Here is a 12,642-nt window from a genome sequence, read left to right as displayed (position 1 = left end):
TGTGTGACTTTAATGCATCTCTCTCTTTTCTCTTTAGAAAAAGGAGCCTGCCAGCATCATGTCAAGGGGCCTTTTACAGATTTTACAAATGGTCTGCAAAAATGTTTTAATTGGTCGACCTTTATATTGATTATCTCTTTCAGATAGTTACTGTGTTCAGCGCATGTACTTACTTTTCCTCAGTTTGGTTAGCCCATACAGTGTGTGAGACGCAATAAAATCAGTTCTCTCTTACACAAGTTTACAAAATCACTCCAATGTACCTTGACTCTGAAAATAACACTAAATATTTATCATTTTTGATCTGCCGCTGTTGGAGGACAACCAAAATGTGAGCCTGCCTCCCTTCCCCCTCCCTCTCTCACAGAAACACACAGATACATTAACTCTGTCTCTCTTTCCCTGTCACACTCTAATCTGCACATCTCTTTATTTTAAGTGCAGTTTTGTCACCTTTGCTCTCCTTTGTCCTGCAGACCAGAAGTCTACCAACTTTGCCTTAGCTGACCGAACACATTTTAACAGTCCTCGCTCTACAGGAATATCAATCAGATTTCATATTATGTTTGTGTGGTTCTCAATATAAGCTATTTCTGTATTTTATTTCATTGGTTACACAATAAACCCGAGCTCAAAGCTCTTTAACGCTGTGTTTACACAGAAATACAGAGGTCCAAAAACTGATTTGGTTTGGGGGCATGCCCCGAGGAAAAAAATTATTTCCCTGATCTAAATATGTGCATTTAAGATGTTTGAAAAGCATGAAGAAATCTGAAAATAAATGTTGACAATGTTTTTAAAAAGTGTTCAAGTAAAAGCAAATGCACACTACTGTTTTCTCTCAATCCCTGTTTTCACTGCTGGTCCGTTTCTCTGTCACTTTGCCAACATGTATACAAAGAATTTATTAAAATTATATACGCCTTCTCTATTTCATCTTTGTGCTTGAGTTTGCCTGAATTATAGAAATATGATAATTATAATATATTTTAATTGTATAGCGCTTTAAAAGGTACTCAAAGGCACTGTACATGGAAAAGACAGAAACAATAAAAGCAATAACAATATAAAAAGTCAGAGAGATTACATTATAACAGTAATAAACTGAACAAAAACATACATAACTAGCATCACAGGTTAGAAGCAGATTTAAATAGATGAGTTTTAAGTGCAGTTTTGAAAGTGACGAGGGATGGATCATTTCTGAGGTGCTGGTGAAAAGAGTTCCAGAGGGAGGTGTATCAACGGAGGAGGCCCTGTCCCCCAAGGTCCGATACGTTAACAGAGTAGGGGGGGTAAGGAGATTGGCGTCAGTGGATCTGATGTTGCGGGTGGGAGTGCGTTGGTGCAGGAGGTCCGAAAGGTATGAAGGGGCTAGGTTATGAAGGGCTGAGTCCTCTTTCTCCCTGTACCATGACATCATCTGCTCTGCCTTCCCAGACCACAGGCCCAAGTTGGACGACTACTTTTTGCTGATCCTTGACCTGGCCTTGTTGTTCTTTATATACACATCATGTTATATTTGCATTCGAAGCTGCTGGTCAGTTGCAGCAGTTCAATCAGGGAACATACTGGGGAACGCTAGACCCTAAGTTAAATCGTTGGGTTTTCTCTTCCCCGAATTGTGAGCTTCGGGGCGCACCACCCCATCTGGCCACCACATGCAACCTCACAGCCCCCTTGCCTTTTACCTCAGCTCCTAGTAAACAAAGCCCACCATTGACTCCAGCCTGCCTCTAGTCCCCCCACCATGCATCAATCCTAAACGAGCCACCACCCAGCCAACCGAAGGCTGTTCCTCTACCAGGGCGGTAGGATGGTTTGCATAACTCAGACGACCTAGGATGCAACACCTCTAGCTGCTGATTCCTCCAAAGCGCCTCCAAAGTCCTTCCCACCCACCCTGACTACCGGTACCTCTCCGTTGTCCTTAGGAAGGCTCTATATTACTCTGCCGTGCATCTCTCTTTCGGGTCCAAGATTAGCCTGAAAATTTCCAGTTACTTATCCGAAGCACTCTGCTGGATCCTGACTAACGTCCATATAATCCCATATGTCATTTATCTCTTTGACGACTTCCTCACTGTCACACTACCTTCCTCAACCAAAGCACACGGTCTACACACTCTGACTTCTGCAATACAGGAACTCAGCATTCCCCATTCATCAGAAAAAAATGTATTAATAAATAAAATAAAATAAATGAATAAAATAGAATTAAAAAATTCAAATAAAAAACATAAGTCCTAGCACGTCCTTGGAAATCCTTGGCATCACCCTCGACTCCGTCGCACTCCAAGCATCCCTGGCTACCGAGAAAATCAATCGGATCTCATTACTCATCGCAAATTTCCTCCTGGCCCTAAAATGCAACAAATACCAACCCCTTTTGCTACTATATCAACAAAACTAATCCATTCCGCACCATCCGGGAAGGTCGATCTTCCTCGTCACACCTCCTTTCAGTCGCCGCCTCCGTTCCAAATATCCACGACCACATCACACTCGACGAAGCACACAAACGGAGCTAAAACTCTGGCGCCAGTTCCTCTCCTCTTGGAATGGCATCTCATTATTTTATTACGACCATATCTGCCCCCTCCATCAGCTTCGGCGGAGACAAGTGGTTCTCAGCTGAAAGGCCGCCCAAATTCTCATCCCCCACCTCTTCTTCCACGATCTATCATTGTTCTTTTTGTCATCAACTGAATAACTACTTTAGGAATCTTGATTATGGTTACCACTACATCCTTGAAAGTAGATTTGTTGCACATTTTAGACTACTGATTCTAACGTCACCTCTCTGATGGGGAAGGAAACCAGAGCTAGTGCAGGAGGGGGAGTGGTACCAGCTATAGTTTGGTGGGCTCAGCTCTAAGCACAGCCGTGGCTATACGGAGGGTTTTAATGTAGAAATACAGAGGTCCAAAAACTGAGTTGACGAGGGGGCTTCGGGGGCATAACACCCTGAAAACAATTTGATTTCCCTGATCTGAATTTGTGCATGTTAAGATGTTTGAAGAAAATTGGATAACAATAGGTTCAAACCATGTCCGTGGGTATTAGTAGCAATTATATGTTAAGCAGTAATACATGAGAATCTAGTTAAATGTTGCAATGAATGAAGATAGATGAAACAGTAAGAGAGAAGTTTAGTCACTCCCACTAAGAGAAAGTTGTCCCAAGAGTAAAAGAGCAAGGAGGGATGTGGAGGAAGAAAAGAGATGAATCAGTTGTATGACGAGCACAGCAGCATCTTGTCTCCAGTTTCTGACAATGACAAGACTTGAAGAAGTCGAACTTTGCTTTCCAGAACTCCTCAACTCCTCCTGCAGGAAGGCCATGCGTCCTCACTCTGTATCTATGCTCACTTACATTTTAATGTCCTCCATCTCTCTGCTCACTGTGACTCTCAACCTGCTCGTCATCATCTCCATCTCCCACTTCAAGTATTCATATGTTTTATCAATTTATAAAACTGGTAACTGTACAAGAAATGGTTAATGGTATAGAACAAAACAAAACATCAGATCTCAGACTGTAAAGGAAATAGGTTATTGTGTATCAGTCAATGCTTTTATCTCTAAATATAATATCTATATTATATATATATATATATATATATATCATATAAATTGACTACCAATAATGATAAGCATGTTGTTCTCTTATTTCTTCAGGCAGCTCCACACACCCACCAACCTCCTCCTCCTCTCTCTGGCCGCCTCAGATTTCTTCGTGGGCTTCCTCATGTGCTTTCAAATTGTGCTCATAGACGGCTGCTGGTTGCTCGGTGACTTCATGTGTATTCTGTATTATGTTCTGGACTATATTATTACCTCTACCTCAGTAGGAACGATGGTGCTCATATCAGTTGACCGATATGTGGCTATTTGTGAGCCTCTACATTATCCCAACAAAGTCACACAAAAAAGAGTTAAGATCTGTGTTTGTCTGTGTTGGATATGTTCTGCTTTGTTTGACAGTCTGCTGATGAAGGATAATCTGGAACAACCAGGCAGGTATAATTCCTGCTTTGGAGAGTGTGTCATTGTCATTAACTACATTGCTGGACGTGCAGATCTTTTTTTAACTTTTATTGGTCCTGTCACTGTCATCATAGTTCTGTATATGAGAGTATTTGTGGTGGTTGTGTCTCATGCTCGTGCCATGCGGTCTCATACTGCAGCTTTCTCTCTCAAGTGTTCAGTGAGTGTAACTGCTAAAAAATCTGAATTGAAAGCAGCCAGGACTCTTGGTGTTGTTATTGTCGTATTTCTAGTCTGCCTCTGCCCATATTATTGTGTTGCACTCACAGGCCAGGACACCTTAATCAATCCCTCATCTGCTGCCTTTGTAATATGTCTGTTCTATTTTAACTCCTGTCTTAACCCTGTGATCTATGCCTTTTTCTACTCCTGGTTTAGAAAATCCATCAGGCTCATTGTTACTCTTAAGATACTGCAGCCTGGCTCATGTGAGACCAACATGCTGTAGAGAAACACTTCATGGTGGCTGTAATAAGACAGAAAAATGTACTTGGTCATGGTGGTGAGAATTTAGTAACAGATGTAAAAGTCTTGGTACAGTGACCTCTGTATGAACACGATTACATGCAGATCATATATGTCTTTATATTGTGTACTGTTTCAATGCAACACTGAAATCTACTACTACTATACTCCAGAAAATGTGTTGCCTGACTCCTGTAAGGTCAACATAAAACAAATAAGTTGAAGGATCTTTGGACTAATATAGAAATACTGATTTCTTTTCTTGGATCCAACAGGTCTTTAGTTATACTGCGTGACTTTAATGCATCTCTCTCTTTCCTGTTTAGAAAAAGGAGCCTGCCAGCATCATGTCAAGGGGCCTTTCACAGATTTTACAAATGGTCTGCAAAAATGTTTTAATTGGTCGACCTTTATATTGATTATCTCTTTCAGGTAGTTGTGAAACTGTGTTCAGCACCTATATAGCACTAAATATTTATAATTTTTGATCTGCCGCTGTTAAAGGACAACCAAAATGTAAACATTTAGCCATAACCACTCTGTATTCTTTTGGGGATCCCAAACACAGAAATTAACTAAATTTAGAACCCAGCCCTCCGAATGGACAGAGATAGTATGCAGCGGACACTTCACTTGTTCAATCTTAACAAGATGACTTAGCCAAACTTAGAACAATGTAAATATTGAAGTGGCTGATTTGCAGGTATGTAATGTAAAGAAACAAGTGTAATTGTGTTTGTTTGGTTTCACTGTTAAGTATGACAGGTCGTAATGTGAGTATATAATCAGCAGGTAAAAAGAAAACTGCTTTACAGGATTGAAAGACAAATTTTTCAATGAGGGACACCTCAACAGTTAATCCTGAAGAAAATAAGCTGTAGAACTTTTGGCCACCGGATGATGGCACATGCATACAAATGGTGGCCTGTAGTGTTTTCCTGTGAACAAACAATAGTAATGTTTACTTAAAATGTAAGTTTTTAAATCCTGACAACTTCTGAAATCAGGAGAGAACAAAATACTACTGATTGCCTTAAAGTCTTATGCATTATGAATAAAGACAATGTGATAATGTGATTTAAATGTCAATTGGAGATAATGTTATACAACACTTTCTCACACACAGCCTCCCTCTCCCCCTCCCTCTCTCACAGAAACACACAGATACATCAACTCTGTCTCTCTTTCCCTGTCATACTCTAATCTGCACATCTCTTTATTATAAGTGCAGTTTTGGTCACCTTTGCTCTCCTTTGTCCTGCAGATCAGAAGGCTACCAACTATGCCTTAGCTGACCGAACACATTTTAACAGTCCTCGCTCTACAGGAATATCAATCAGATTTCATATTATGTTTGTGTGGTTCTCAATAGAAGCTATTTCTGTATTTTATTTCATTGGTTACACAATAAACCCGAGCTCAAAGCTCTTTAACGCTGTGTTTACACAGAAATACAGAGGTCCAAAAACTGAGCTTACAGGCGGGTTTGGGGGCATACCCCCAGAAAAAAATGATTTCCCTGATCTAAATATGTACATTTAAGATGTTTGAAAATCATGAAGAAATCTGAAAATAAATGTTGACAATGTTTTTAAAAAGTGTTCAAGTAAAAGCAAATGCACACTACTGTTTTCTCTCCATCTCTGTTTTCACTGCTGGTCCGTTTCTCTGTCACTTTGCCAACGTGTATACAAAGAATTTACTAAAATTATATACGCCTTCTCTATTTCATCTTTGTGCTTGAGTGTGCCTGAATTATAAAAATATGATAATAATAATATATTTTAATTGTATAATGCTTTGAAAGGTATTCAAAGGCACTCTACATGGTAAAGACAGAAACAATAAAAGCAATAACAATATAAAAAGTCAGAGAGATTACATTATAACAGTAATAAACTGAACAAAAACATACATAACTAGCATCACAGGTTAGAAGCAGATTTAAATAGATGAGTTTTAAGTGCAGTTTTGAAAGTGACGAGGGATGGATCATTTCTGAGGTGCTGGTGAAAAGAGTTCCAGAGGGAGGTGTATCAACGGAGGAGGCCCTGTCCCCCAAGGTCTGATACGTTGACAGAGTAGGGGGGGGTAAGGAGGTTGGCGTCAGTGGATCTGATGTTGCGGGTGGGAGTGCATTGGTACAGGAGGTCCGAAAGGTATGAAGGGGCTAGGTTGTGAAGGGCTGAGTCCTCTTTCTCCCTGTACCATGACATCATCTGCTCTGCCTTCCCAGACCACAGGCCCAAGTTGGACGACTACTTTTTGCTGATCCTTGACCTGGCCTTGTTGTTCTTTATATACACATCATGTTATATTTGCATTTGAAGCTGCTGGTCACTTGCAGCAGTTCAATCAGGGAACATACTGGGGAACACTAGACCCTAAGTTAAATTGTTGGGTTTTCTCTTCCCCGAATTGTGAGCTTCGGGGCGCACCACCCCATCTGGCCACCACATGCAACCTCACAGCCCCCTTGCCTTTTACCTCAGCTGCTAGTAAACAAAGCCCACCATTGACTGCAGCCTGCCTCTAGTCCCCCACCATGCATCAATCCTAAACCAGCCACCACCCAGCCAACCGAAGGCTGTTCCTCTACCAGGGCGGTAGGATGGTTTGCATAACTCAGACAACCTAGGATGCAACACCTCTAGCTGCTGATTCCTCCATATCCGCCACGGCAGACCAACCTGTCTCCACAATCCAACCAAGCACAGCCCGTGAAAGTATCACAATACCCCAATTAACGTTAATGCTCCTCATACAAGATTTCCCCTTTGGCTTCCACCCAGGTGTGCAGGTTAAGACAGAATCCTCCTAGACATTTAAAAATTTGCAATCAGCCATCTCAGAGCCCAACACAGTCGATAAACCACCGGCCCAGGAAGTCCACGACGCATTAATGATCGGTCAACTCACTACCCCACCTTTCCCAATCAGTCCATTCGGCATAGCTACTAGGAAATATTCAAGGAAGAGAGACTCATCATAGACCTCTCATCACCCCAGGGCTCCACCGTCCCAATCATCAAAAGCCTAATTCCCAGCCCGGACCACTCCATGCAGTACACAGCAATCGATCACGCTCCATCACTCATCTGCCTCACAAGTCAAGGAGCCTGGTAGCCTAAGGTAGACGTCACCAGCGCCTCCAAAGTCCTTCCCACCCACCCTGACTAGCGGTACCTCCCCGTTGTCCATAAGAAGGCTTTTTATTACTCTGCCGTGCATCTCCCCTTCGGGTGCAAGAGCAGTCAGAAAATGTCCAGTTACTTATCCGAAGTACTCTGCTGGATCCTGACTAACGTCGATGAACTCCCATACGTCATTTATCTCTTAGACGACTTCCTCACTGTCACACTACCTTCCTCAACCCCAGCACACGGTCTACACACTCTGACTCCTGCAATACAGGAACTCAGCATTCCCATTTTATCAGAAAATAATAATAAAGTAAAATAAATGAATAAAATAGAATAAAAATAATAAAATAAAATAAATGAATAAAATAGAATAAAAATATTTAAATAAAAAACATAAGTCCTAGCGTGTCCTTGGAAATCTTTGGCATCACCCTCGACTCCATCGCACTCCAAGCATCCCTACCTTCCGAGAAAATCAATCGGATCTCATTACTCATCTCAAATTTCCTCCTGGCCCTAAAATGCAACAAATACCAACCCCTTTTGCTACTATATCAACTAAACTAATCTATTCTGCACCATCCAGGAAGGTCGATCTTCCTCGTCACACCTCCTTTCAGTTGCCGCCTCTGTTCCAAGTATCCACGACCACATCACACTCGACGAAGCACACAAACGGAGCTAAAACTGTGGTGCCAGTTCTTCTCCTCTTGGAATGGCATCTCATTCTTTTATGACGACCATATCTGCCCCCTCCATCAACTTTGGTGGAGGCAAGTGGTTCTCAGCTGAAAGGCCGCCCAAATTCTAATCCCCCACCCCTTCTTCCACCATCTCTGAAAGTATCCTGCAGTCATAGCAGCCATTCTTTGGGAGCATGAATGGTCCAAAAAGACCATCGCAATCTATCCAGACAACAGTGATGTCGTAGCCATCCTTAACAAAGGACGGTCTCATTGTCTCGATATAATGCAGTTCATGCGGAGGCTCACTTTGGTTTCGGCTCAGCACCAGTTCGACATCCGAGCCTCCCGCATCCCAGTTCACAAAACTTGGTTGCCGAAATACTTTCCCGTTTCTTTCAGAAGAAATTCAGACCATTGCCACCAGCCTCCAACCCTCTGTCGTCTCCGGTCCCACCGTTTTCAGCGACCATCTTCAATTGACCCCAACCATATCGTTAAGCTTCTCAGCCACTGGTCTTCCCCCGCATACCTCACATACATCCGTTTTGACAAGAACGATATTGGAAAACGTCCAATCGCACCTGTCTTCATGAAGCTAACTTTTGGGGACTCTGCATAATCAGAGCCTCCAAAGAGTTGGCCCCCACTCCAGAGTCTCAACTCCCTCAGTTCCCACCAGTCATCGGACGTCAGCGGTCCATCATTGCTCTCATCCATCCATCATTCCATGACCCTCATTCCCCTCCTCATTCCATTACCCTACACCTTTTCATTCCATTACCCTACATCCCTTCATCCCACGACCCTCGTGCAACACTTTATATGTCTATGACTTATTGCACATATCTAGCATGCTAAATATCTGGACCTGTTGGGGAGAAAGTTAGCTAAAACCAGTGTGAGAGTGAGACACGGGTTCATGAGAAACCTGACGGAGGGTCGAGTGTAACAAAAATAACTTTGTATTTGTTTGATTTGCAACACAGACCAAAGTTGTTGTTGAACCTCAGGTGTTGGATGTCTACATGAATAAACATAACACATAACACCGTGACTGACCACATAGTAAAGATGTGTTTAAAACAGACTAATATTTGAACATGTGTTCAAGCATGACTACGGCCATGTCATGTTGTTCTGGTCAGTCATTTCGTGTGAAAACCACAACGACTTCTTTATCTCATCCAGGTTCATGGCATAAACTGTACACTCCCTTCTTCTTGTCCTGGTCACAACTGTCCTAAAAAGGCAACGTTGGCTGCGTTGTGATGTGCCGTGTTGTTCCCCATTGCAGAGCATGATGGAACTTGTAATTGTTTAGAAAAAAAAGTAAAAATGAGGAGGGGGAGGTGAAATACAGGGAAAAGCCCAATGAAGGTAGATGAAACAGTAAGGGAGAAGTTTAGTCACTCCCACTAATAGAAAGTTGTCACCAGAGTAAAAGAGCAAGGAGGGATGTGGAGGAAGAACAGAGATTATTCAGTTGTATGACGAGCACAGCAGCATCTTGTCTCCTCTTTCTGACAATGAACAGCCTTGATGAAGCCGAACTTTGCTTTCCAGAACTCCTCAACTCCTCCTGCAGGAAGACCATGCGTCCTCACTCTGTATCTATGCTCACTTACATTTTACTGTCCTCCATCTCTCTGCTCACTGTGACTCTCAACCTGCTCGTCATCATCTCCATCTACCACTTCAAGTATTCATTTTTTATTAATTAATAAAACTGGTAACTGTACAGAAAGAAATGATTAATGATATAGAACAAAACAAAATATCAGATCTCAGACTCTAAAGGAAATGTTTTTCAATGCTTTTATCTCTTAATATAATATATATCTATATTTAATATAAATTGACTACCAATAATGATAAGCATGTTGTTCTCTGATTTCTTCAGGCAGCTCCACACACCCACCAACCTCCTCCTCCTCTCTCTAGCTGTCTCCGATTTCTTCGTGGGCTTCCTCATGTTCTTTCAAATTGTGCTCATAGACGGCTGCTGGTCCTTCGGTGACCTCATGTGTATTTTGTATTATGTTCTGGACTTTATTATTATCTCTGCCTCCGAGGGAACCATGGTGCTCATATCAGTTGACCGATATGTGGCTATTTGTGAGCCTCTACATTATCCCAACAAAGTCACACAAAAAAGAGTTAAGATCTGTGTTTGTCTGTGTTGGATATGTTCTGCTTTCCTTCACAGTCTGCTGCTGAAGGATAATCTGGAACAACCAGGCAGGTATAATTCCTGCTTTGGAGAGTGTGTCATTGTCATTAACTACATTGCTGGACTTGCAGATCTTTTTTTGTCCTTTATTGGTCCTGTCACTGTCATCATAGTTCTGTATATGAGAGTATTTGTGGTGGCTGTGTCTCATGCTCGTGCCATGCGGTCTCATACTGCAGCTTTCTCTCTCAAGTGTTCAGTGAGTGTAACTGCTAAAAAATCTGAATTGAAAGCAGCCAGGACTCTTGGTGTTGTTATTGTCGTCTTTCTAGTGTGCCTCTGTCCATATTTTTGTGTTGCACTCACAGGCCAGGACACCTTGCTCAATGCCTCAACTGCTGCCTTTGTAATATGTCTGTTCTATTTCAACTCCTGTCTTAACCCTGTGATCTATGCCTTTTTCTACCCCTGGTTTAGAAAATCCATCAGGCTCATTGTTACTCTTAAGATACTGCAGCCTGGCTCATGTGAGACCAACATGCTGTAGAGAAACACTTCATGGTGGCTGTAATAAGACAGAAAAATGTACTTGGTCATGGTGGTGAGAATTTAGTAACAGATGTAAAAGTCTTGGTACAGTGACCTCTGTATGAACACTATTACATGCAGATCATAAATGTGTCTTTACATTGTGTACTGTTTCAATGCAACACTGAAATCTACTACTACTCTACTCTAGAAAATGTGTTGCCTGACTCCTGTAAGGCCAACATAAAACAAATAAGTTGAAGGATCTTTGGACTAACATAGAAATACTGATTTCTTTTCTTGGATCCAACAGGTCTTTAGTTATACTGCGTGACTTTAATGCATCTCTCTCTTTTCTCTTTAGAAAAAGGAGCCTGCCAGCATCATGTCAAGGGGCCTTTCAGAGATTTTACAAATGGTCTCCAAAAATGTTTTAATTGGTCGACCTTTATATTGATTATCTCTTTCAGGTAGTTGTGAAACTGTGTTCATCACCTGTACTCACTTTCCTTCAGTTTGGTTAGCCCATACAATGTGGTGGAATGAAATAGTTTCTCGCTTACGCAACTTCACTCCAGTGTACCTTGACTTTGAATATAACACACTAAATATGTATAATGTTTGATCTGTTAAAGGACAACCAAAATGTAAAAAATTTGCCGTTACCACTCTGTATTCTTTTGGGGATCCCAAACAGAAATTAACAGAATTTAGAACCCTGCCATCCGAATGGACAGAGATATGCAGCGGACACATCACTAGTTCAATATTAAAGTTAACAAGATGACTCAGCCAAACTAAGAACAATGTAAAGATTGACGTGGCTGACTTGCAGGTATGTAATGTAAAGGAACAAGTGTAATTGTGTTTGTTTGGTTTCACTGTTAAGTATGACAGGTCGTAATGTGAGTATATAATTGGCAGGTAAAAAGAAAACTGCTTTACAGGCTAGAAAGACACATTTTTCAATGAGGGACACCTCAACAGTTAATCCTGAAGAAAATAAGCTGTAGAACTTTTGGCCACCGGATGATGGCACATGCATTCAAATGGTGGCCTGCAGTGTTTTCTTGAGAACAAACAATAGTAATGTTTACTTAAAATGCAACTTTTTATATCCTCACAACTTCTGAAATCAGGAGAGAACAAAAAAATACTGATTGCTTTGAAGTCTTATTCAATCTATGAATAAAGACTAATATCCTGGTAATGTGATTTAAATGTCCATTGGAGATAATGTTATACAACTCTTTCTCACAAACCTGCCTCCCTCTCCCTCTGTCACAGAAACACACAGATACATTAACTCTGTCTCTCTTTCCCTGTCATACTCTAATCTACACATCTCTTTATTTTAAGTGCAGTTTTGTCACCTTTGCTCTCCTTTGTCCTGCAGACCAGAAGGCTACCAACTTTGCCTTAGCTGACCTAACACACTTTAACACTTTGTTGTTACAACCGAAAATCTACTATGTATTTTTAATTAATTAGTTACACAATAAACCCTAGCTCAAAGCTCTTTAACGCTGTGTTCACACACATAAATATACACAGGTTCAAAAACTCAGTTTACAAGGGCGCTTTGGGGGCAAACCTCCAAA

The 12,642-nt window shown here is 41.4% G+C and overlaps 2 protein-coding genes across 2 annotated transcripts; both read left to right on the top strand.

The window, feature by feature from the left end:
- The first annotated feature begins 3,237 nt into the window (after positions 1-3,237).
- On the top strand, positions 3,238-4,497 carry LOC142964371 (trace amine-associated receptor 13c-like). Its single transcript, XM_076104669.1, has 2 exons — positions 3,238-3,449; positions 3,681-4,497. The coding sequence occupies exons 1-2, from the start codon at positions 3,238-3,240 to the stop codon at positions 4,495-4,497; spliced, it is 1,029 nt and encodes a 342-aa protein (XP_075960784.1).
- Positions 4,498-9,830: 5,333 nt separating this feature from the next.
- On the top strand, positions 9,831-11,060 carry LOC142964365 (trace amine-associated receptor 13c-like). Its single transcript, XM_076104657.1, has 2 exons — positions 9,831-10,042; positions 10,244-11,060. The coding sequence occupies exons 1-2, from the start codon at positions 9,831-9,833 to the stop codon at positions 11,058-11,060; spliced, it is 1,029 nt and encodes a 342-aa protein (XP_075960772.1).
- The last annotated feature ends 1,582 nt before the right edge of the window (positions 11,061-12,642 follow it).

The sequence above is a fragment of the Anarhichas minor genome, unplaced genomic scaffold (assembly GCF_050575085.1).
Source record: "Anarhichas minor isolate MPS153535 unplaced genomic scaffold, ASM5057508v1 ptg000004l, whole genome shotgun sequence".
In the NCBI taxonomy this organism is placed as follows: Eukaryota; Metazoa; Chordata; class Actinopteri; order Perciformes; family Anarhichadidae; genus Anarhichas; species Anarhichas minor.
Note: the sequence above shows the minus strand (reverse complement) of the source record. Positions and strands in the feature narration are given on the sequence as shown.